This window comes from Erinaceus europaeus, chromosome 5 (assembly GCF_950295315.1).
Source record: "Erinaceus europaeus chromosome 5, mEriEur2.1, whole genome shotgun sequence".
NCBI classification, from domain to species: domain Eukaryota; kingdom Metazoa; phylum Chordata; class Mammalia; order Eulipotyphla; family Erinaceidae; genus Erinaceus; species Erinaceus europaeus.
In genome coordinates, this window is record NC_080166.1 from 130260426 (window position 1) to 130286151 (window position 25726).

General features: G+C 41.4%; 1 protein-coding gene across 1 annotated transcript in view; it reads right to left on the reverse strand.

Moving 5' to 3' along the window:
- NALCN (sodium leak channel, non-selective) overlaps positions 1-25726 on the reverse strand; it is a 349157-nt gene that overhangs the window by 131672 nt on the left and 191759 nt on the right. Inside the window, exon 14 of the mRNA XM_060191812.1 lies at positions 992-1129. Within this exon, the coding sequence (XP_060047795.1) occupies positions 992-1129 (138 nt within the window). The remainder of the gene's footprint in view (positions 1-991; positions 1130-25726) is intronic.

Sequence of the window (25726 nt, forward strand, 5' to 3'; positions counted from 1 at the left end):
TCCTTATCTAGAAAACTGGAAAGAGGCAGTAATAAACAAGGCCAATCTGAGCAATCTGCTAAGGACTGACACACTGGCCCAATGATTTCATACATCTGAACCTCAGTTTCCTCATCTGCAGAGTGGAAATATTACTACCTAACTTGGGAGTTCTAAAATTAGGAGTAAAATTGAAAGAAAAAAAACCAAATATTTTTCTGCTCTGTAAGTGGTAGAAATCATTTTTAAAATTTAAACTCTGCCTGATCAAGGGCAATATTTGAGTTCTTACCTTAGGATATTCAATACACTTAAGAATGTAAGTCACTTCTTAAATATGCACAAAGTTATAGTATGAAAATGTACATACATCATTAGAAGGACTGAAAAATTATATCCTAGGAAATTGAGGTAAGTAGAAAAAGCTATTTGTGTGACCAAAGTCAATTTACCCTGGATTCTAAGGTTCAGTTTTTCACGCACTTTTACAATATTTGCAGTGATGTGTTTTATTCCTCCCTCATATATTCCTTTCAAAGCACACAGCACAAAAGCACCAAGCTGATTTCTAATTAACTGCTTGCACCTTGAGGTTCCCGGCTTCTATCTACAGTTTAATTACAGCTGTGAAAAGGATGCCGTGAAATTGAAGAGAGTGTCTCTACAAGATGAAAAAAAAAAAAAACAACAAAAAAAAAACTGTGCAGTTCTGGTTTGCTCCTCAGACTAGCTAAGGTGTGAATCTTTAGAGACTGCCAGGTTGGGATTTCCATGTTGTTTTGTCTTGTTTTCCCTCTTGCAAACAGGCATCCTTGGTGTGGACATCTTTTGACATGGGATCTGAACTCTCATGGCGTTTTCACAGACATTTAGAAGAGAAGGGACAGCATCGTTGAACTGAACCATTCTACTTTGGTCCTTTGACTTTTACCCCCTAGTTGGAGATAGGGCATAGGGCAGGTTCATCCTATTATGAATAGTAAGTTATAGTCAGAAAAAGTGCTAAACTCACCAGAGTGGCAAAGAGATGGTAGAGGATGAAATAGATAGCAACTACAGGAGCCCACATGTGGCCCACAGCATTGAGTGTCTGGTCCATCACATCCACCCATCCTTCCTGGGTGAGGATCTGGAACATGGACATGAATGCCTGCAGAGGGAAAGAGGGGGGACGTTCAACACCAGCTTTAGACTTGCATGCAACTTGAGCTTCACAGACACCGTTGAGGACTTAGATAGCAATCAGACAGTTTTTTTTTTTTTTAACTGACTTGACTAAAGAAATACTTTAGTCAACAGATGGGGAAAAGGCTGAAAATTAAAAAGCTTCAAACCCGATGATGGCTGCTACTTCACATGTACAGTAAAATAATTATTCTGAGTTACAATCAGCATGGGCGGTGGCAAATCCCGGTGAGCAAATGAGGAAAACAGTCAAGGCTTTTGTTCACCTGTGTGTCTTTTCTTTTGTCCCTCTAAGCTAGTTAACGCTCTAGTGTTCCCAACAGATTGCTGTATTATAAATTTTTTCTACTAAGATCAACTTATTATTATTATTATTTTTGGAGGCCATTTTCCCCCCCTTTTGTTGCACTTGTTTGTTTTTTATCATTGTTGTGGTTATTATTATTGTTGAATTGATGTCATTGTTGGATAGGACAGAGAGAAATGGAGAGAGGGGGAGAAAAAGATAGGCACCAGCAGACCTGCTTCACTGCTTGTAAAGCGACCCCCTGCAGGTGGGGAGCCAGGGTCTTGAAATGGGATCCTTACGCCAGTCCTTGCACTTTGCGCCACCTGCGCTTAACCCACTGAGCTATTGCTGGACACCTTCAACTTTTTTTTTTTTTATGAATACATTACATTTGACTGTCTAAAGGGTTATGAGAATAATGACCTTAATTTTGCTTTTATAGCCACTCATCTATCAAATTATTTTAGTTTTCAATGAAAAAGGAATACATTGTTAAATGAATCTTCAACCCTGAGACAAGTTTTTCCCCTTATCCTTTGCCCACACAAGATACACTCAATTTCTTCCTGAGTTAAATTCTCTATAATCTACTACCCTACAAAGTGCTTTGTTCATGGACGTATGTTGCTATTGGTACCTGAACTCAGCATCATTAAGGACAAATAGAATGTTTTCCTTGCCACAGTGTGTCAGAGGATCTTAGCTTTAACTCACCTCAGAATGCTTCAGAGAATTCTCAGCACATCATTTAACCTCATAACTATGCCAGACCTTATCATTGAGGGTGATTATTTCCCCCTGCTGAATATTTGTGGCATCCAAAGGCAAGAAAAACAAGTTCCAAAGATGATTCACATAAAAACAATTTGTTTGATTTTGTAAGTTGACTCTCTTTTCAGTCACCAGGTTCCTAATGCCAGCAGGATGCCAACCAGACTTCCCTGGGCAAACGACCCCACCAATGTGTCCTGGAGCTCCACTTCCCCAAAGCCCAGCCCCACTAGGGAAAGAGAGAGAGGCAGGTTGGGAGTATGGCTTGACCTGTCAATGCCCATGTTCAGCAGGGAAGCAATTACAGAAGCCAGACCTTCCACTTTCTGCAACCCACAGTGACCTTGGGTCCATGCTCCCAGAGGGATAGAGAATGGGAAAGCTACCATGGGAGGGGGTGGGTTATGGGGATTGGGTGTTGGGAATTGTGTGGAGTTGTACCCCTCCTATCCTATGGTTTTGTTGTTAATGTCTCCTTTCTTAAATAAATAAAATTTAAAAAATGTATAAAATTATTGCTGAAAAAATAATACTGTAAAATTAAATCAGAAGATGGTTTAATGACAAAAATGAAAAAAAAAACCAAAAAACAAAGTGCTGCATTTTTTTTGTCCTGGAAGGAGCTGTCAGTGTGTAAACGCGTGCATATCCTAGAGATTCAACATCAATAATGAGTAGAGATAAAAGACCTACCAGTAAAACCACAATTTACTGGACTTGGAGTCTTTTCTCGCCCAAACAACAACAACAACAACAACAACAAAAAAAACAGGTATGCAAGTGACTAAGCCCAATAGACTGATTCTTGGCGCACAGAGCACCAAAGAATATAAGGTGTCCCTTTCAGCTGCCTTTGGCAGAAAGCAACTTCATTTGTTTTCATCTGCTACATTAGCTTTCATGAATATTCAGCATTGTGCATTTGGTAGCTGCTTGAGCACTGGAGGATAAAGGATTACAACCTGTTGCTGTAAGATAAGAGACATCAGCAGGAACACTGAGGTTATTCTTAACTCTTCAGAACCTCAAAAGGGGGGAAAATCCCATTTTCAGATAGTCCAGCCATCTGCAAGTTCAGTTTTGAGGATAGTATTTTTAAAAAATTTTTATTAGTGGGAGTCAGGCGGTAGTGCAGTGGGTTATGTGCACGTGGCGCAAAATTCAAGGACCGGAATAAGGATCCCGGGCCGAGCCCCTGACTCCCCACCTACCAGGGAGTTGCTTCACAGGTGGTGGAGCAGGTCTGCAGGTGTCTGTCTTTCTCTCCCCTCTTTGTCTTCCCCTCCTTTCTCCATTTCTCTCTGTCCTATCCAACAACGATGACATCAATAACAACAAAAATAACTACAACAATAAAACAAGGGCACCAAAAGGGAAAATAAATAAATATTAAAAAATTTATTAGTGATTTCGTAACGATTAACAAGTCTGTAAGATTACAGGGGTACACTGTTGGTATCTTCTAATTCTGCTTTTAAAAACCCCTTCTGTTCATTTGGTTTAAATCCCCCCTGCTTAACACTGCATTCTATTTACATAACCACTGTATTCTATTTACATTACCACTGCCGTCTATTTACATAAATCACTTTTACATTTACATAAAGCACCACCTTCCCTCCAGGGCATTGGTGGTTTAGTGGTAGAATTCTCACCTGCTCCACCCCCTCTCCTTGTCACACCCTGATCCTCTCCTTGTCACACCCTGATTTTCACCAGTCACTTTTCTCTCCACCCTCTCTGTGTCACATCCTGTTCACACCCTACTTGGGAAGTATATATAAAGACAACATTGTTCGTTTTAGTTAGTTGTTAGTTTAGTCTAGCTTGGTATAGATTGTGCTGCATCCTGCATGAATAAAGAGATACTGCGTACAGCTCAACCATGAGTCCCTGGTCGTTTGTCTCCCGTCAGTGAAGCTCAGCCCGACAGTACACTTCCACACAGTTCCTACCACCAGAGTTCCCTGTCCCCTCCCCTCCATTGGAAGCTTCCTATTCTTTATCTCTCTGAAAGTATGGACCAAAATTCTGTATGGGATGCTGAAGGTGGGAGATCTGGCTTCTGTAATTGTTTCTCCACTGAACATAGGTGTTGACAGGTAGATCCATACCCCCAGCCTGTTTCTGTCTTTCCCTAGTGGGGCAGGGCTCTGGAGAATGGAGATTTTGGGACCCATTAGTGAGGTCGTCTGCCTAGGGAGGTCCAGATGGCGTCATGGTAGTGGCTGCAACTTGGTGCCTAACATGTGGTAAGGTATAAAGCAGAACAAATTGTTCAACAAACAGGAACCATAAAGTAGGAATAGAGCAGATGAAACAAGGGCTCTTCGTGTGGGAAGAAGGAAGGGCATCTATTTTAGGTGTGTTCCATGAGGCCCATGACTTTAGTAATAGGTTTGTAACCGCCTGAAAATTTGTTATTGCTTTTTAAGATTTTCCACTGGGATTAGAAAAATCCTTGATTGATGTGCCTTCTTGATTCTACCTCAACTAGCTTCCAGAATCTCACACATTTTACCTTTTTATTTTTCCCCCCAGAGCACTGCTCAGCTCTGGCTTATGGTGGTGTAGTGGACTGAACCTGAGACTTTGAAGACTCAGTAACAAGAGCCTCTTTGCATAACCATTACGCTATCTACACCCACTTCATTTTACCTAGACTTTGTAATAAATCCTCCTCTGACTCTTGTACAGACACTTTTCCTGGGTGACTTCAAACACCCTGAGAAGCCATTTGGTTCCTACTCACACGGATTTTTCTGGAGACTTCTTTCTTTTGTTTTCATTTGAATGGTTTCCTTTCTAGACTTGTTCCATAGTCGTGACAATAAGTCACTAGTTATGACAGTTCTGTGTCCATTTATCAGTTTTTTTTCTCTTTAGATTCTCTTATTCTCCTTTTTCTGTCATCGTAGAGAAAGAGGGATTGACAAGGTGAGAAATACTAACTGAGGTTACCGATGGGCCTGCTGGAGACAGCAGGCTTTGGGTATTTCTTCAGTCTCGAGGCCTTCACTGCAATTGTCCCTCAATAACTCCATCTCTTCTTTCAGATTCACTTTTCCTTCCTCACCTTCTGGTGAGGAGAAAGGCAAGTTGATTCTGTTGGTTTTGGTTCTCTTGGGGGTGGATTGTTCTTGTCATTCTCCTAAGTCTTCTACCTGCCCCTGGCTCCTGTATAATTCTTTCTTTCCACACATTTCCACTATGTCAATTCTTAGTATAGAAGATAATTGGTTTTTGGGAATTATAATAATATTTTTTCCACTCCTGAGATTTTATAATCAAGTAGGGAAAAATCGAAATGATGAAATCCAGTTGTTTGTGTTGTCTAGGGTCAGTTATGTGGGAACAACTAACTTTTTTGAAAGAAGATTTTTTACTTATTTATGACATGCACACAAGCACGCTCACACTCTGACACACGAGGACCAGAGGATCATTCTGTGGCATAAACAATGTCAAGGCTTACACTCCGGTTCAGGAACTTCAAAATGATGATCCAAGCACCTGTGTCAGGATATACTTTTCTTGTTCTCAGTTTCTTTCAGAAGACAGGCTTAAAGCATAAGCCCAACTTATTTTCATTCTTCCCCCTTTCTCCTTCTTTCTCCCTATCCCTCTCCCTCTCCCTCCTGGTAGCTGGTATTCAAAGCTGACCCTGTAGCCTTCTCTTTGTGCAGCTGGTAGTGTAATTCCTTTCAGGCTGATACTTATTTTATTCATTTCTTTAGGTTGTAGGGCCAGAGTTTCTCTGATCTCTGATTTCTTTTTTATTTTTTAAGCCTTGGCTGTAAACCTACAAACACAAAACTAAGCAGCCTTGCTTGCAAGTGGATTTTCCTCTTTTGTTTCTAGTGACTGAACCCCACAGTGAGCATGACTAGCTCAGGCAATGCCTGTTCCTTCTGCAGGGGACATGATTACATCTAACTGAATCAAGTGAGGGCGTAACTGACCCAAGAAGGGGCCAGTAACACAGGAAGGGATCTGGAAGAAGCAGACCCATCTCATCAGGGAAAAGTGAAATTATTCACAAATCTCTCCAGTGAATTTCCCAAGGAACTCACAGAGGAAAGTCTCATCACTGACAGCAGGGTCAGGAGGGGGACGAGGAAAGGGACATGGGTCTGAGTACCTCAAGCAAAAGGTCATTTCAAAGTCAAAGTTAAAAAGTCATGGGCACCTGCAGGGGAGTCCCTTCACAAGAGGTAAAGCAGGTCTGCAGGTGTCTATTTTTCTCTCCCCCTCTCTGTCTTCCCCTCCTCTCTCCATTTCTCTCTGTCCTATCCAACAACTAAGACAACAATAATAACTACAACAATAAAACAACAAGGGCAACAAAAGGGAATAAATAAATAAATTTTTTAAAAGTCATGGGCCCCTTAGAGTGTACTATTTCATCTGCTCTATCACTACCTTTGGGTTCCTGTTTATTAAACAATTTGTTCTGCTTCATATCTTACCACCATTTAGCCACCAAGTTATAGATGCTACTATGATTCCATCCTGACCCTCCTGGGTAGACACCTTCACCAATGTGTCCTGGAACCTCACCTATCCAGAGCCCTGCCCCACCAGGGAAAGATATAAACAGGCTGGGGGTATGGATCCACCTGCCAACACCCATATTCAGCAGAGAAGCAATTACAGAAGCCAGACCGTCCACCTTCTGCACTCTATAGAGAGTTTTGGTCCATACTCCCAGAGAGGGTTAAAGAATAGGGAAGCTTTGAAGGGAAGCAGGGAAGAGGGGACTGAAGCAGGAGAAAAAGGGGGCAATTACATATAAATATAGACAGATAGTTGTAGAGATGATGGTTAGTCCATGTCTCCAAACTTAGGGGAACTGTGGTGGACTCCAGTGGGGAGACTGGAGATTCAGAACTATGGTGGTGGGAATAGTGTGGATTTAAACCTGTTGACATGTAATTAAAAAAAAAAAAAGGAAGTTTCCAATGAAGGGGATGGGACACCTACTTCTGTTGGTGAGAATTGTGTGGAACTGTACCACTGTTATCTTACAATCTTGTTAATCATTATTAAATAACTATTATATTTTTTAAAAAGCACACTAATCTTCCAAAGAAGCCAAATCTCCAAGTAAACAGTAGCTAGGTGTTGGGTTGCATCTCAGGGGAGAGAGAAGAGACCAGGAACTTGTGGTGGAGCGGGAAAGCAAATCTTTATTCATGTGGATGCCCCAAGAGTTGGGTGTGAGCACAGAGGTTTAGGCCACATGGAGCTAGCAAAACGGCCACCTCTCACTATGCCCACCAGCCCTTCTCCAGATTGGGAAGCGGAAGAGAAAAAAGAGCGAAACTGGAACAGCAGCGGGTTTTATAGAGTAAAACCGGAAGCGGCAAATTGGAAATGGAAATGGTTAGGAATCGGGGTGGAGAGAGGCAAAAGGCATGCTGGGAAGGTGGAAGCTTCCTTAGCAACTGTTGTGATGGTTTTAATTGAATTAGCAATACCCTGAGGGGATAACATGGTAGGGATCCTTCAGGCAAAACAATGATTATGTAAGCAGAGCAGGGGGGCTGGCTTTAAGGCCCAACAGCTAGACATCCTGGGAGGTAACAGGTAGTTCAGCAGGAGGAATACAGGCTTTGAATACCTGAAGCCTCAAATTCAATTTCTGTCACATAGAACACATGCCAGGCTGGTGTTCTAGGCCTTACTTCTTCTCTCTCATCCCCTTCCCCTCTTAATAAATAAACACATGTACTATAAACTATTCATTCCCCTAATTTAAAAAATCTTTCAAGAATTTTAACAAATGACTCCCCATCTCTCCCAATCCTACACATAAGGCTCAAGATACCTCCATGTCTTGTATTAGGAATTCAGTGCAAATTAACTAGCATCAAGAAAGAAATCCATGGGCTCAGATAACCTGGGTACACCTGGCCTCGGGCAAGGCTAGATATAGTGTTTCTAGCAGTATCATCAGGGAGTTTATCCAAAAACCTACCAAGTCTTGTTGAGAAAACCTAGGCCTACTTTCTCCCCAGCTCCATATTGGCTTGGATGCAACAAATGACATTCAGTGACTACTAAAACAATAATAGTTTCCCTTCTGCCATCTGATATTTTGAGGCTGTACCTTCTGGTTATACAATCGATATTGGGTGGGAGACTGGAATAAGAAATATGATCACTTGGTGTGTTGCACCAAGGTGTTGGGATGCAGTATAGTGGTGACCATAGGAAGTCTCGTACTGTGGGTGGATCTGGTCTGTGCAAATGTACAAAGCATTGTGGGTGGACTGAATAGACTCAAAAGCACAGCCAGGGGAGTCGGGCGGTAGCAAAGTAGGTTAAGAGCACGTGACGCAAAGCACAAGGACCGGTGTAAGGATCCAGGTTCAAGCCCCTGGATTCCCACCTGCAGGGGAGTCGCTTCACAAGAGGTGAAGCAGGTCTGCAGGTGTCTATCTTTCCCTCACCCGCTCTGTCTTCCCCTCCCCTCTCCATTTCTCTCTGTGCTATCCAACAACAATGACACCATTAATAAGTACAACAATAAAACAACAAGGACAACAAAAGGGAATAGATAAATAAATAAGAATTTTTTTTTTTTAAAAAAAGCACAGCTAGCTAGAAGTCTGCTCTGTTTGGCTGCTGCTGCTTTTTCTGATCAGATGGGTCTTGGCTGAGGGACTCGAGGTGTCCACCACGGCTGCAGCTCCTGGGAACTGAATACATGTCACTCTGCTAGCCAGTAAACTCCTAAGACTCCTCTTCAGCCATGAGTAATGTATACCTTAGCTGATAATTGACTATCAAATGGGATTGAACGCTTGATAACTGTTCATGGACTTTATGGACTTTGGGATGCATTGGATCGACCTTCTCGTGGTGCATCCCGTGAGTACCCATTTATTGGGGAAACTGATGATCCTTCCTAGCCAACTGAATCCACATGGATCCCAGTCACTTTCAAAGCCAGCAACAAGCAGCTCCTGACAGGTTTCAACCTGACCTGTTGACTGGCTACGGAAGAAGGGCAAACGCTAGAAGAAGAATGGACCTAGTGTATTCTTAACTCCTGCTTATAACTGCTTATTTTGCAGTACCTACCTATTTGCCCTTTACCCCAGTATCACCCAAATAAAGCCTTGAATTGTTTAAACCTACTCCAAGCTGCCCCTCAGCCAAATCCTTTACATGCCGCAGCCAAAGCCCCTTTAAATTTTTAGTTACAACAGCAAGCTAGAGGACTCTGGGGTGGAGGAGAGGGTTCAAGTCCTGGAACATGGTGGCAGAGGAGGACCTAGCGGGGTTGAATGAGAATGTGGAAAACTGAGGGATGTTACCTGTGTACAAACTACTGTATTTACTGTTGACTGTAAACCTTTAATTCCCCAATAAAGGGTTAAAAGAAACAAAACAAAGAAATTTGACCACTGAAGGAGGAAGGAAGGAATTTAAAAAGGAAGTTGAGAAGGATCTTGAGATTAGTACACAGCAGTAAAGGACAATGCCAGCTGGTAATGGGTACGGCACACAGACACCTATCCCTGGGAGATAAGAACTCTACTCCCGGGACAGCAACACTCTTACAAATCATGATTTCCCCAAAGAAAGAGATTTTGATGCCAGAATATATAAACATACCTTCGATTGTTATTATTCAATACATAGCAAGTAGGATAGAGAATGTAGTTTCTTTTCTGAATTGCACCTGGTTATCAATTACAAGTTGTTGTCATTCTCAACAGTGTCACATCCACTCCTCCCCAAATTGACTCTGGGACAAGACTTAGCAGTTTTTGTCACCAATAATGAAGCAAGAAAAATAACTGGTAACACTGGACAAAGCGATCAAGTAGCAAGATCAATCTGACTTAATTCCTTTTCACCAGCTGTCAATACGTCTACCAGACTTAATTGGCCCTGTCCTAAAAATATGTCATTGGAGAAGTAATGACACAAATATATACACTAATAAAGGTAAAGGTGAGAAAAGATGGATCTATAATAAGATCATATCTTTAATCTACGTGTTTAGAGTTATTCTGCCTGTGCACAAAATGCTTGAAACACATGCAGTAAAATTGGAACTCAGAGGATTGGAAGAGGAAGGGCCAAGGAACTAGGAAAAGAGATAAATATTCTCTCTTTTTCAACTTTTAAAGTTTTGGTGAGATAATTTTTATATCCCATAACATCCATCTTTTAAAGTATACAAGTCAATGGTGTTAGTTTATTCACAGTGGTGGTGGTTTATTCTTATCATTTAGTATGATTCTCACCCTAATCTAAGTTAAGAGAGGTAACTATTTTTTAAAATATTTATTTGTGTATTTCCTTTTGTTGCCCTTGTTGTTTTATTGTTGTAGTTATTGATGTTGTCGTTGTTGGATAGGACAGAGAGAAATGGAGAGAGGGAGGGGAAAACAGAGTGGGGGAGAGAAAGATAGACACCTGCAGATATGCCTCACCGCTTGTGAAGCGACTGCCCTGCAGGTGGGGAGCCGGGGGCTCGAACCGGGATCCTCACACTGGTCCTTATGCTTTATGCCACCTGCGCTTAACCCGCTGCACTACTGCCTGGCCCCCCAAAGCAGTCACTCTTCATTCCTCTCCCTCTGTCTTTGGAAACCCAATCACACACTCTCTGTCTCTCTGTATCCGCCATTTCTGGTCCTCTTCTAGACATGGGACCACAGGCTATACAGCTGGATGTCACCCATGCTGATGTATGAATCTGCCCATTACCCTCTTCTGTTGACAAGTGGCTTTTCATTATAGGACCATTGCACACTTCAGCTATTCATCATTCAGTGTGGATCTGTTTTTATTTTCCCCCTGTAGGCTGCCATGAAGGAATCATGTGATGCACCTTAACTAATCAAAGTTGGTACTTAACAAAAAATACCGAATGAGGACCGAAAAAGTGCACATTGGGACTGGGCAGGTAAGTCAGTAGTGGAATGCCAGTCTCACATGTGGGAGCCTCTGGGTTTGATCCTCAGAACTGCATGGAGATAGCCAAGACTCTGAGGATGCTGGGAACAGTGCTTTTTCACTCTGTCCTTCTAATGCTAAAAATAGACAAATACTGGTCCCAGGAAGTGAGACAGTAGTCAGTCACATGTGTGCTAAAGACCCAGGGATCCATTTTGGAATCCCATTAGGATTTTTTTTTTTTAAAGCATCAAATCTACACATAAAGAATTAGATGTGGGGAAGAACAGAGCTCACATCTTTGATGCACAACTTTCATTTTATACTATAATTTGCATCTATTTTATCTATCTTTAGCTGCTTTCCAGTGTTCTTTTTTCTACAAAAGACTTGCTTTCAAAATGAAATCTACTTGACAACCCTTTTAGCATGGTGTCCCTGCTGAGTCTTACTACCAGTGGGCCCTAAAATAGAAGATTCGCCTGGCTGAGTGCAAAGTGACACCTCCTTTGATTTGAATTGCTTTAATTATTCACCTACTCACTCTCCTTGATTCTTTCCCTCCCCGAGCTCAAGTAGCAACACCATGGAGAGGAGTTTTATCTTCTGAAAAACCCACTGACCTCATGATCTTTTACCATTTTTGTGATAAGGTTCCTTTAATTGAAGGTGGATTCAACAGTGTATCAAGTTTAACAATACTTTAAATGACTTTAAGACATAGTAAATACTGACCCTAGCTAAGGTTGGAGTTACATTTTCCAAAGGAAGACTACGCAGTGAGATCATGACAGAAAACATCAACATCTTGAGGAAGTCTTAGAAAAAAAACTTTTGATGAATAAGTTCCGAGACTCACCACTCACTGTGGTCAAACTAAGTTGGTTTGACATACGGAGTAAAAACAGTAATGCAAAAAAAAAAAAAAATACCATCAGTGATTTCTTTAGTTGAAATACCTCACTGTCTGGTGTAGATGGAATTCCAAGGTCTAACTTTGAGTCAATTTCTTCTCATTTGTCCAAACTCAACCATTTTCTCTTATTTTCCCCCTGAAACCTCAGGAAAGTTGGCAATTCCCTGGTGAAACAATTTCTAGCTATACTTGGCCATCCAGGAAAGTTACAACATAAGGAAATGAACTACTTTCTTTAAAAAACAAAAAGAAAGAAAAAGAACTCTTGATTTATGTATTTATTTATTTTTGCCTTCAGGGTCATCTCTGGGGCTCAGTGCTGACACTATGAATCCACTGCTCTCGGTGGCCATTTTTTCCCCATTTTATTGAATAGGACAGAGAGAAACTAAGAGAGGACAGGGAAATAGATATAGAGAGAGATATAGGCACCTGTAGACCTGCTTCACTGCTCGTGAAGCATGTCCTCTGCAGGTGGGGAGCCAGGGGCTCGAAACCAGATCCTTGTGCTTCTTACTATGTGCACGTAACTGGCTGTGCCACCACCTGGTCCCTGGAAGTGGACTCCTCTTCAGTCCAGCATTCAGAAGGGTCTCTTTGCTGTTTTTAGAGCATATGTTCTCAGTCATAAACTTCTCATTTTTGTCTCTGTTTCAACTGAAGTAAATACTTGTGCTAATAGTACACATTTTTTTAGGTGCCTGTTAAATTACACCTGTGACTATGTACCATTAACTTGATCTAAAAGGCCAGTTCTATCCTTCACCTGACACTTGACATTTTTAACTCATTTTCCCACTTCTCTTTCCATTTTGGGGACTTCCGTTTGCTCTTATTGTCCAAAAGGTTATTTCGGTTTTATTTCACTGATTTGCTGTCTGCTGTCTTTGTCACATGGACGAAACCATACGATGTTTTCTTACATTTCCTTAATGCATCTGACTCAGTTTTTTTTTTTCTTCCAGAGCACTGGCTCATAGTGGTGTGGGGGACTGAACCTGAAAATTTGGAGCCTCAGGCATGAGCATCTCTTTGCATAACCATTATGCTATCTAGCCCTGCCCAGACTCACTCTTTTTAAAGATTGACTTATTTACTATGAGAAGAGAAGGTGAGGGAGAACAAAGAGAGGGAAGTACTGTTCAGTTTTGGCACAAGTTGATGCTGGGAATTGAACCTGTGATCTCTGGGACTTCAGCCATGTAAGTTAATAATCTTAACTATTACCCCAGCAGCACCCAGCTTGTTTCACTAAGCTTAATAGCCTCTAGATTCACCAATGGTCCTACAAAGAGCAGTGTTGTGTCATGCTTACCATTGGGTAGGATTCCCTAGTTTTAGAACTGTTCATCAGTCATCAGGCATTCAGACAGTTTCTAGTTCTTGACTATTATGAATAGAGTTGTAGTTTATTTATTTAGGATAATGTCAGAGGAAAGTTGAGGGGGGAAGAGAGAGAGGGAAGGAGACACTTGCAGCACAGTCTCACTGCTCATGAAGCTTCTTCCCTGCAGTAGAAGATCAGGGAATTGAACGCCGGTCCCTGTGCACTGTAATGTGTTTGCTCAACCAGGTGTCCAGATCCCATGACCTACATCTGCTCTCAGTTCAGTTACCGCAACTGTGTCCTCAATCTCTTTTAGTGATTTTTTTTTAAAATATAAATTTACTCCCTTTTGTTGCTCTTGTTTTTTTTATTTATGTATTCCCTTTTGTTGCCCCTGTTGCTTTTATTGTTGTAGTTATTATTGTTGTTATTGATGTCGTTGTTGGATAGGACAGAGAGAAATGGCGAGAGGAGAGGAAGACAGAAAGAGGGAGAGAAAGATAGACACCTGCAGACCTGCTTCACCGCCTGTGAAGTGACTCTCCTACAGGTGGGGAGCCGGGGGCTCGAACCGGAATCCTTATGTTGGTCCTTGCGCTTAGCGCTACGTGTACTAAGCCCACTGCGCTACCGCCCAATTCCCTTTCTTGGTGATTTTTTCAGGAAGAACAGCTGAAGGAGTGCCATTTAAGAGGGAGGTTGTATGTCACAAAGTAATGAGGCAAAGAATGTCCCGTCAGCCCTGTAGTCACAGGGGCCCACTTGGGATTAAGTCTTGAGTGGCTCAGTGATTCAGAATAAAACAACTCTTTGTTCTCCTGACACCAGTCTTCCCCCAAATGTGAGGTGAGTATCATCCCTGAAATCTGTTTTGAGACTCAGGATAAAGAAAGCATGTGAGCACCATATACATGTCAAAGAACTATACAACAATATTTTAATAAAAAAATTATCTGTCTATATTTGGGAGCTTTTCTCTTCCCTGATCCAGCTTTCTAGTCCTATCCTCAACTCTGACATCATCTTCCCAGACAATCCTCCTAGCCCACCTGCATGCTAGTCAAAAATTAGAAAAGTCATGGGCCCCTTGGAATATACCCAAAATAGACTTCCTAGCTCCTTCCAACATGAAGCTTCCAAATATCATCTGTTATATTCTTACCTTTAGTTCCTGATTATTAAACAAGTTGTTCTGCTTTATATCTTAATGCTTTTCAGCCACAGAGTTGCAGATGCTAACATGACGCTAACCCTGGGCAGATGACCTCACCAATGTGTTCTGGAACCCCACCTTCCCAGAACCCTGCCCCACTAGGGAAAGATAGAAACTGGCTGGGGGTGTGGATCGAACTGCCAATGCCTATATCCAGCGAAGAAGCAATTACAGAATCCAGACCTTCCACCTTCTGCTCCCCATAAAGATCTTTTATCCATATTCCCAGAGGGATAAAGAATAGGGAAGTTTCCAATGGAGGTGAGGGGATATAGAACTCTGGTGGTGGGAACTGTGTGGAATTGTACCCCTCTTATCCTACAATCTTGTCAATCATTAATAAATAACTAATGATTTTTTTTAAAAAAAATGTGTCCAAAAGATAAGAAAAAAAGGTATCTACTTCACAAGTTAAAACTTCAGAATTCCTAAATAGTTTTACTACTATGTCCTTTTTTAAAAAAAAACTATTTATTTATTTATTTACTTATTCCCTTTTGTTGTCTTTGTTGTTTTATTGTTGTAGTTATTATTGATGTCATTGTTGTTGGATAGGGCAGAGAGAAATGGAAAGAGGAGTAGAAGACAGAGAGGGGGAGAGAAAGACAGACACCTGCAGACCTGCTTCACCGCCTGTGAAGCGACTCCCCTGCTCCCTGATGGGGAGCCGGGGGCTCGAACAGGGATCCTTATGCCGGTCCTTGTGCTTTGTGCCACGTGCGCTTAACCCGCTGCGCTACCGCCTGACTCCCTACTATGTCCTTTTTATGTCATTTACAGTGATGTTTTTTTCACCTGTCTATTTTTTTTTTTTTACCAGAACACTACTTAATTCTAGCTTCTGGTGGTGCCAGGGTACTCTTGGTACCTCAGGCAAGAAAGCCTGTTGAGTACTCACTCCACTATACTATTTCCCCCCCATCAGGAAGATGATGCTGTCATAAAACCCAAAATCATAGTTTTAAGAAAGGATTTCCTTTTGATACAAGACTTTCAAAGTTGAACAGTACTAGAAAAAGGGAGGTGGACAGTATCTTTTAAAAAAATATTTTATTTATTTATCAGTTAGAGGGATAGGAAGAGAGTATATTTTTTAAAAATATATTTTATTTATTTATCAATGAGAGGGGTAGGAAGAGGGAGAGAGAGAGAGAGAGAACAAACCAGACGTTACTCTGGTACATGTGCTGCCGGGGATCAAACTCAGGACCTCATGCTTGAGAGTCCAATGCTTTATCCACTGTGTCACCACCTGGACCACAACCATATCTTTAATTAAGATGCAACTGACTTACTGCACTGGATTAGCTTTACATACAACACAGTGATCTGATATCTGTACATATTATGAAGTGAATACAAAAAGTTTAGCTAGCATGCTCCTTCATCTTACCCAGTTATGACTCTGAGCACCATTAACACAGACTCTCTTAAGAGTCTTGGACAGGAGTCGGGCGGTAGCGCAGCGGGTTAAGCGCACGTGGCACAAAGCACAAGGACCGGCTGTAAGGATCCCAATTCAAGCCCCCGGTTCCCCACCTGCAGGGGAGTCACTTCACAAGCAGTAAAGCAGTAAAGCAGGTCTGCAGGTGTCTATCTTTCTCTCCCCCTCTCTGTTTTCCCCTCCTCTCTCCATTTCTCTCTGTCTTATCCAACAACGACGACATCAATAATAACTACAACAATAAAAAAACAAGGGCAACAATAAGGAATGAATAAATAAATATTAAAAATTAAAAAAAAAGAGTTTTGAACATCCACTGTGCTTCTGTTAACTACAGTCACCTACCATGTGCAAGACAACCAAAGGACCGATTCCCTTATTAGGTTGAAGTTTCTATCTTTGGATCCCTTTCTCCCATCACCAATGTCCTCAATACCAATACTTGATTTCATCTGTGACCAGGTGGTTCGAAGACACAGGCATACACTGTTTAATTGTCATCCACTTGATTTTTAGATATTTTAAAATATCTTTTAAATTTTATTTATTGGATAGAAACAGAGAAATTGAGAGAGAAGGGGAAGATAGTGAGGAAGAGAGACAGACACCTGCAGCACTGTTTCAATGCTTGTCAAGCTTTCTTTCTGCAGGTGAGGACCAGGGACTTGAACCTGGGTCCTTGAGCATTGTAGTATATTCACTCAACTAGGTGCACCACTGCTTGGTCCAACATAGGACCAGTACTGCATAATGGATAGGCTGGGAATTTCACTCGAGTCTTCTGTGTGCGAGGTGAAAATAACATCAGGGAGCCAGCAACAGTTTGACATCAGGGAGCCAGCAACAGTTTGCTTATTTTATGAACTGAAGGTCTGGTCTATGGCAACCCGTATCAAGCAAATCAATGGGAGTCATTTTTTCAACATCCTGTACTTAATCACTTCCGGTCTCTGTTCACAGTCAAGCACACTGTCCCTTCAGATCTAATACTGTCTCACACCTTATAAACTACAGGAGGATAGTGTCAACATAGCTCTTCTTTTTTTCTTTATTATTATTTGTTTTCCCTTTTGTTGCCCTTGTTTTATGGTTGTAGTTATTATTGTTATTGATGTTCTCGTTGTTGGACAGGACAGAGAGAAATGGAGAGAGGAGGGAAAGACAGAGAGGGGGAGAGAAAGAGAGACACCTGCAGATCTGCTTCACTGTCTGTGAAATGACTCCCCTGCAGGTGTGTGTGGGGGGAACCGGGGACTCAAAGCCGGATCTTTACGCCGGTCCTTGGTCCTTGCACTTTGTGCCACATGCGCTTAACCCGCTGCAATACCGCCGGACCCCAACATAGCTCTTCTATGCGGTAGGGGCACCAAAACCTTCCATGCGATTCAGTCCATTGTGATAAGTGATTAACTCTGGAGGTGTAGAACCAAACCCACACTGTCTCCAAGGGCTGCATGATATCGTGCCTGAAAACACCCATGACTATGTGCTCTTTTAACTGCCGGTGGTAGTTGATTTGTTTGTCCATTTTCTCAGACTAGATCTTACCAGCAAAAAATTAAATTAAAGGGGGCTGTGGAGAAAGCATAATGATTATGCAGAAGATTTTATGTCTGACGTTGCTAGGGTCTGAGGTTCAATCTTTGGCTAGATTTGAGCAGTGTTCTGGTTTAGAAAAAAAGAAGAAAGAAAGGAAGAAAGAAAGAAAGAAAGAAAGAGAAAAAATAGAGGCAAGGCAATGGTGCACCTAGTTAAACTCACATAGTACGGAACACAAGGACACATGGGGAGATCCAGGACCCTGGCGCCCTACCTGAAGGTGTGAGGAGGCTTCATAAGCAATGAAGCAGGTAGGTCTGCAGGTGTATCTTTCTCCCTCTCTACCTCCCCTGCCTCTCTCAATTTCTCTCTGTCCTATCGAATAAAATCAGAAAAAAAAAAAAAGGCCACCAAGAGCGATAACCCTGAAGGCAAAAGAAAGGAAAAAAAAAAAAAAGGATGTGTGTATGTCTGTGTGCTAAGATAAATGTCTTATTACTGACAGATACTATATATACATTGCCTCTTGGTGCTGGCAGCTCATCAGTCCTTATTAAATAAAATAATATCACAGTATTATAACCCAGTTGATGGAAAACATTGAGCTAAGTGAAATAGGTGCTGTGCTCTTGGCTTGTGATCTGGAATCTGACAACACAGCAAGGGCTTGGAGATGGCTCCCTGAGCACAGTGCACACTTTACCATGCACAAAGCCTTGGGTTCAAGTACTGGTACCACTTGGCGCACCAGGAGAGCTCTATGGATGGAGATATGCCGTGGTGTCTCTCCTCCCTCTCTCTGCCCCTCCCCTTTGTCCACTCCCCAGTGAAGAGTGAGCACACTGGTCCAGAGAAGTTGTTCAACAGAGATACCACACGTGTGAGACACCAGAGCTACATAATAAGAAAAAAATAAAACAACACAACATCATCTAAATTTTGTTGTTGGAACCTAATGGCAAGAATAAAGCAGATGTGACTAAGGGTCTTCACACAGGAAGAAGCTAGGAATAAGAATACTTATTTTAAGTACACTTCATGGAGCTCATGACTTTACTAATTTTTGCCTGAGCCCAACAGCTAATATGCACATGGGCTAAAAGTATCATCTGAGAAGATTTTATTAAATAATTTGTCCCCTTTATATCTTAATCCTTTTTTAGCCACCAAGTTGCAGATCATACCATGATGCTAACCTGACTTTCCTGGATAGACAACCTCACCAATGTGTCCTGGAACCCCACTTCCCCAGAGTCATGCCCCACAGGGAAAGATAGAAACAGGCTGGGGATATGGATCCACTTGCCAATGCCCATGTCCAGCGAAAAGGAAATTATAGAAGACAGAACTCCCATCTTCTGCTCCCCATAAAGATCCTGGGTTTATGCTCCAGAGGGATAAAGAGTAGGGAAGCTTCCAGTGAAGGGGATGGGATATGGAACTCTGGTGGTGGGAATGATATGTAATTGGACCCCTCTTATTCTACAATACTGTTAATCATTATTAAATCCCTAAAAAATGTTGATGGGCCCTGCTTGGGAGAGCTTAGTGATTAGTGACTTTTGAAGGGTGAAGTTTTAGGAATTGTGTATGGGCCTCTATATGAACTCTTCTGGAATCAGATTCATGTTGAAGTCAATTGCTTCTGCTGTTAACAGAAGTGAAATGCATAAAAGATTAATCCCCCTGTAAAAGGGCTACACTAATGTCTCATTCCTTGTGATTGAGGGGGAAAAGTAACATTGAAACTGATGGTTTCATTTATTTCTGTGACCGCCTTTTATGTTGGCAAGAAAGACCAAATAGTTCTTGGCTTTTTGTTTTCCTAAAGGAGCCCACATTATTTATTCTGCTTTTTATCATCCTTAAAATAAGTCAGTTGCCAAGCATTCCATTTTTTATGGATAAAATGAGAAGGGGAAAGGGGAGCCTGCTGATCAGTTGAATTTTTAGAGTACTATAGAAAACTCTTACTGAATCTAGACTAACGTAATTGGCCTTAAATGTCAAAATGAACTTGAATGCAATTAGAGGCAAAGTAGACATCAAAGTGTTCATTATGCCTACTCCAGAAGCCAATTACTTTAAGTAGAGTCTATACTTGAATATCATCACAAGAGTAAAAAAAAAAAAATGGCAGACTAATTTGCAAAATCTTATCTTTTTTTTTTTTTTAGCTCTGAAAGTATATCTGGTTGTCTCTTCTCTCTTCCAGCACGGTCGTGCTCAGGTGAACATTCACATGGACGTGTTTAGTGACAACCGAGAGACTACCGTAGACTTGTACAGTCTTCCAGGATGTCTTTTCAGGGTAAGATTAAAGTGAAAGGAGCAGAGACACTGAGCCATGCCAAGTATTTCTATGGCGTGTTGCAGCTTTGAAAGCCATGAACTGTCCATGATTTAAACTAATCCCTCCAAGTACCCTGCGGGTTAGACACTGGAGCCTTCAAGGTTCATCCTAGACTGGCAGGCATCGGATGGTGTCTTGAGTCTCTGGAGTGGGGGTCAGCCCATTTTAGCCTTCTGGATGTTACAAGTTAAAGTCATCTTGAAATGGAATAATGGTCGACTTTTGTTTCCTAATTATTGCCACCTGGGTCTCACCATTCCAAGATATTTCAGAAAGCAGGAGCGAAACAGAAAGACAGGGAGAGCGACTCCCAGCGCTGTAGGCCTGAGGCTCTAATCTGGACCAGATGTGTGGCAATGTGGGCTCCCTCCCAGCTGATCTATCCCACCATCCCACAGTTAACCTTCTGTTACCTACATTTCTTCAATGATACACATGTCTTGACTGAGTAATATTTAAAAATTTTTTCATTCTTTGTTGAGCTCAATGCTGTGTTCTTTCTGAAGTTCCATATTATGCTAAATTAATTTACAAACTCATGTGTACAAATTCACGTGTAGTTCATCATTAATGAAAAATTGGTATCTGCAGGATTTTATTTGCTATTTTTGCTCAAATGAATTGCATTTAGTAACATTTTTTTCCCAGATGAAAAGGACGTAACCTTTTCATAAGAATCTAAAAGCACCAGATGTACTTTAAAAAATAATAAACATTTTACTTAAAGCTATAAAGTGTGATTTATAAAAATATAAGCTGTATAAAATATAGATTAATAAATTAACATATAATTTTATATAATGTATGTATTTTATAAATTATTTCTCAGCAGTGAAAAAATAGGTGTCTGCAGGATTTTTTAGAAGTATTTTTGTTAAACTCTACTCGTTAACATTTTCCTGATGAAAAGTACCATAACCTTTTCATTTTCATATGAGTCTAAAATTACAGGATGAATTCTAATAATAAAAACCATTTAGGGCTTAAATGTTAACGTCCCTATATTAGAAACCACTAAGGAGAAATATCAAGATGAACTGAACAAACTTACTTCCCTCACTTAAGACTTTTTCTTGCGGGACCTGGTATTTTTAGTTGAAAGGTATACTTCCCACCAATCATGTTAAAATCATCTTGAAATGCAACTGTCCACCTGACAGAACAAACAGCTGTGAAAATGAGACCTGGAGGTTTATCCAGATAGCAACCTCTGCATTCGTTTTCTTCACAGAACGGACTGTCAAATTTCCTAGAGTATCTATTCCCTATTTCTGTGTTAGTGGTTTTGTTGATGTCAGCTGCATTAAATCTTCCTAATAGAAAGGATGCATTTCATCAGCTAATAATATCACAGGCACACATTGGTATTTTATTGCTGCTGTAGCATTTAGTGACATATATAAATAGTGCTCCTGCAAATACAGTGCGTGCCCTGTTGCAACCTCAGCTTAGGGTTGACTAAGGAAACATCTGTAAGGAGAATACCACCCAGTAGATACAGGAGACTTTAGCGCTTTCTTAACTATGTATTTGTATAGCTGAGCTCAAGAATGAGGCTTTTTCTCTTTGACTTTAAATAGAAACTAATTTGGTAAGTAACAGGCTCAGGAAAACAAGTAGTATAGTCATGGACCTTTTGGAATAGAACTAAAATAGGCCTTCTAGCTATCTTCAAAACAGAGACCCCAAATCATCATCTGCAATATTCCAGCCTTCAGGTTCATGATTAGTCAACAGTTTGTTTGGCTTTATATGTTAACTCTTTTTTTTTTTTTTCAGCCAGATGCTATCATGATGCCAACCTGACTTCCCTGGGCAGATGACCCCATCATTGTGTCCTGAAGCTTTGCTTCCCCAGAGCCCTGTCCCACTAGGGAAAGAGAAAGACAGTATGGATTGACCTGCCAATGCCCATGTTCAGCAGGGAAGCCATTTTAGAAGCCAGACCTTCCCGCCATCTGCACCCCATAATAACCCTGGGTCCATACTCCCAGAGGGATAAAGAATAGGGATTTTATCAGGGGGAAGTGAGGGGCTATGGAGTTCTGGTGGCAGGAATTGTGTGAAGTTGTACCCCTCTTTTTAAAAAATATTTATTTATTCATTTTCCCTTTGTTTTTGCCCTTGTTGTTTTATTATTGTAGTTATTATTGTTGTTGTTATTGATGTCGTTGTTGTTGGATAGGACAGAGAGAAATGGAGAAAGGAGGGGGAGACAGAGAAGGGGAGAGAAAGATAGACACCTGCAGACCTGCTTCACCGCTTGTGAAGCGACTCCCCTGCAGGTGGAGAGCTGGGGGCTTGAACCGGGATCCTCTCGCCGGTCCTTGTGCTTTGTGCCACCTGCACTTAACCACTACGCTACTGTCCGACTCCCTCTTATCGTATGGTTTTGTTGGTGTTTCCTTTTTATAAACAAAAGTTTTTAAAAAAGAAAGTAATTTGGGGCCAGGAGGAGGGACACCTGTTTAAGAGCATTGGATCGACCTTCTCGTGGTGCATCCCGTGAGTACCCATTCATTGGGGAAACTGACGATCCTTCCTAGCCGACTGAATCCACATGGATCCCAGTCACTTTCTTTTTTTTTTTTTTTTTTTTTTTAAATTATTTTTATTTATTCTTTTTGTTGCCCCTTTTTTTTTTTATTGTTGTAGTTATTATTGATGTCATTGTTGTTGGATAGGACAGAGAGAAATGGAGAGAGGAGGGGAAGACAGAGAGGGGGAGAGAAAGACAGACACCTGCAAACCTGCTTCACCGCCTGTGAAGTGACTACCCTGCAGGTGGGGAGCCGGGGGCTCGAACCGGGATCCTTCCGCTGGTCCTTGTGCTTAGCGCCACCTGCGCTTAACCCGCTGCGCTACCGCCCGACTCCCCCCAGTCACTTTCAAAGCCAGCAACAAGCAGCTCCTGAAAGCTTTCAACCTGACCTGTTGACTGGCTACAGAAGAAGGGCAAACGCTAGAAGAAGAACAGTGCTCTAGGATGCAGGTTCAAGCCCCTGGTCCCCACCTGCATGGGGAAAAGCTTCGCAAGTGGTGAGGTAGTGCTGCAGGTGTCTCTCTGTCTCTCTAAATCTCAATTTTCCAACCTCTCAATTCCTCTCTGTCTCTATCCAATAATAAATAAAAATATTTTTTAAAAAAGAAAGCAATTCAAGCTGACACTTTCACATACGGGAAAAAGAATCTACCTCTCAGAATTGGAGGTTTCCCTCTTAACTGGTGTTGCTGGCTGCCTTCTCTTCACTGTCTAGAGGAGATCTTGACCGCAAATTATACTGTCTGCTCTGTGCTTTTGCAAACACACATTTCAAAGTCTTGCTTCTATTTTGATAATGCTTGCTTAATACTCTTAAGACTTTGCAGATATATTTGATAGTGGTTTATGAATATTTAAATAAAATGATATCACTGTGACAAAGCTGATTTTACAGAAAGGAAAATTAATTTATTTTAGTACATAATTAAAATTAACCTTAACCTTTTTATGCCTGTGAAAGAGCATATATACACTTCATTTATAGGTACCTAAAAGCAACCAGCAAATTAGCTATAGAAACATTATCTGAGGGAGTCAGGTGGTAGCGCAGCAGGTTAAGTGCACGTGACACAAAGCGCAAGGACCAGTGGAAAAATCCTCGTTCGAGCCCCCGGCTCCCCACCTGCAGGGGAGTCGCTTCACAAGCAGTGAAGCAGGTCTGCAGGTGTCTATCTTTCTCTCCCTCTCTCTGTTTTCCCCTCCTTTCTCCATTGCTCTCTGTCCTATCTAACAATGACAACATCAACAACAACAACAATAACTACAACAACAGTGAAAAACAACAAGGGCAACAAAAGGGAAAATAAATAAATATAAAGAAACATTATCTGCTTCTATTTTTTATTATCCCCTTGTTGGGTGGCTCATGGATTATAGTACCATTGTTGACACATGGGTACAACTCTCATCTCCTGTGACAGGTGTCTGCAAACATTCCCATCCCCCACTGAGGTCACTTTCCACCATCTTGCAGCACGATCCCACTGCCCACCCAGCCTCCTCCCTCCTCCATCTTTCCCAGAGTCCTTTGCTTTGGTGTAATACACCTATCTTTTAATATCTGCATACATAATTTTCTCTCCTTAAAATTTTACTTGTTTATCTCTTTGTCATTTAAATTTTACTTTTTGTTATGTGTAATTACAAGGCAAGGTGGTTTTATATGTATCTAGATGTCCATCTTCCCTGATTTTTTTTTTTTATCTGAGAAAGCCACTCATTGTAGAAAATTTGATGGTACTAAGCAGTATAAAGAATAAGATAAGGAGTAATTCAAACAGCAGCTTGAATATATTTTTGAGAGTTTGTTTTAGAAATCGAGGGCTGGGTGGTGGCACACCTGGTTGAGCAGATATATTACCAGGCACGAGGACGCAATACAAACTCCTAGTCTCCATCTGCAGGGGAGAAACTTCACAAGCCATCAAGCAGGGCTGCAGGTATCTCACTTTGTTTCTCTCTCCCTATCTCCTCTTTCAATTTCTCTTTGTCCTATCAAATAACAATGATAATCCTCTGTCGTTTTCGACGGGTTAGGTTGTTTTCGCCGGGTTGGCTTCACGGGCAGGTAACAGACGACCAGGGACTCATAGTTGAGCTGTAGGCAGTATCTCTTTATTCATGCAGGACGCAGCACAATCTAAGACGAGCTAAGCTAAACTCAAGGTAAAATACTCTAAAACTCACAATGCTGTCTTTATATATACTTCCCAAGTAGGGTGGAAACAGGATGTGACATAGAGAGGGTGGAGAGAAAAGTGACTGGTGAAAATCAGAGTGTGACAAAGAGGGGGCAGATTAGGCGAGAATCCTATCACTGAACCACAAATGCCCTGGAGGGAGGGTGGAACTTGTTAACAGTAAATAGAATGAAGTGGTTATGTAAATAGAATAGTGTTAAGCAGGGGGGATTTAAACCAAATGAAACAGAAAGGGTCTCATGCATACCAACAATCCTCCTCCTCTTCATCATCACCATCATCTACCTGGAGCAGTGGTTTTATCATGTAGGCATGAAGCCCCCAGCAAGAATCCTACTGGCAATAAAAAATAATAACTAGAAAATTCTACCAGCTTTTCTTTTCTAGGTGTGTACATATACTTGAAACAAAATTCAATCTATCTGCAAACACGCAATTTCATTGTGGGCTTATTTATCCCAACATTCCCATATGATTGGGCAATAATTTTGTTTCAAAATTCCCACAGTGATAAATCATGCTACACAGAACATTGTTTTTGAAGGTCAATTTTGTATGGATCTCTGATTGCTTTTCTCCTTGGGGTAGATTTTTTTATATATATAAATGCACTTACAAGAACAAAGAACAGAAATGCCTTTGACTGTCTCGATACGAGGTGAAAATTGATTCCCAAAATAGTTAGCTACCCAGTCATACCCACGACTAAGTGTGAGCAAGCATCCTAGAGTGACAGCATCAATAACCAAGCCCAAAAGAACCAAGATGCTTCTCTTTCTGACACTTCCTTACTGAAGTGCATTATCATTAAGGCCTACTCTTCTCGTTTCCCATTGTTTTATGAAATAGCTGGGCTGGTGAAGTCACTGAATTAGTGCACTACTTTGCCTCGTGAGCCACCCAAGCTTAAGCCTGCCCGCCCCCCACACTGTGTTGAAGAAATCTGGGTGCTGTAATCTCTTTCACAAATACTCTCTCTGCCTCTCTCTATCTGGTATAAGAAAGTAAGTAGGCAGGGAAATAAGGAAGGGGGCTTGTTGGTGGTGAT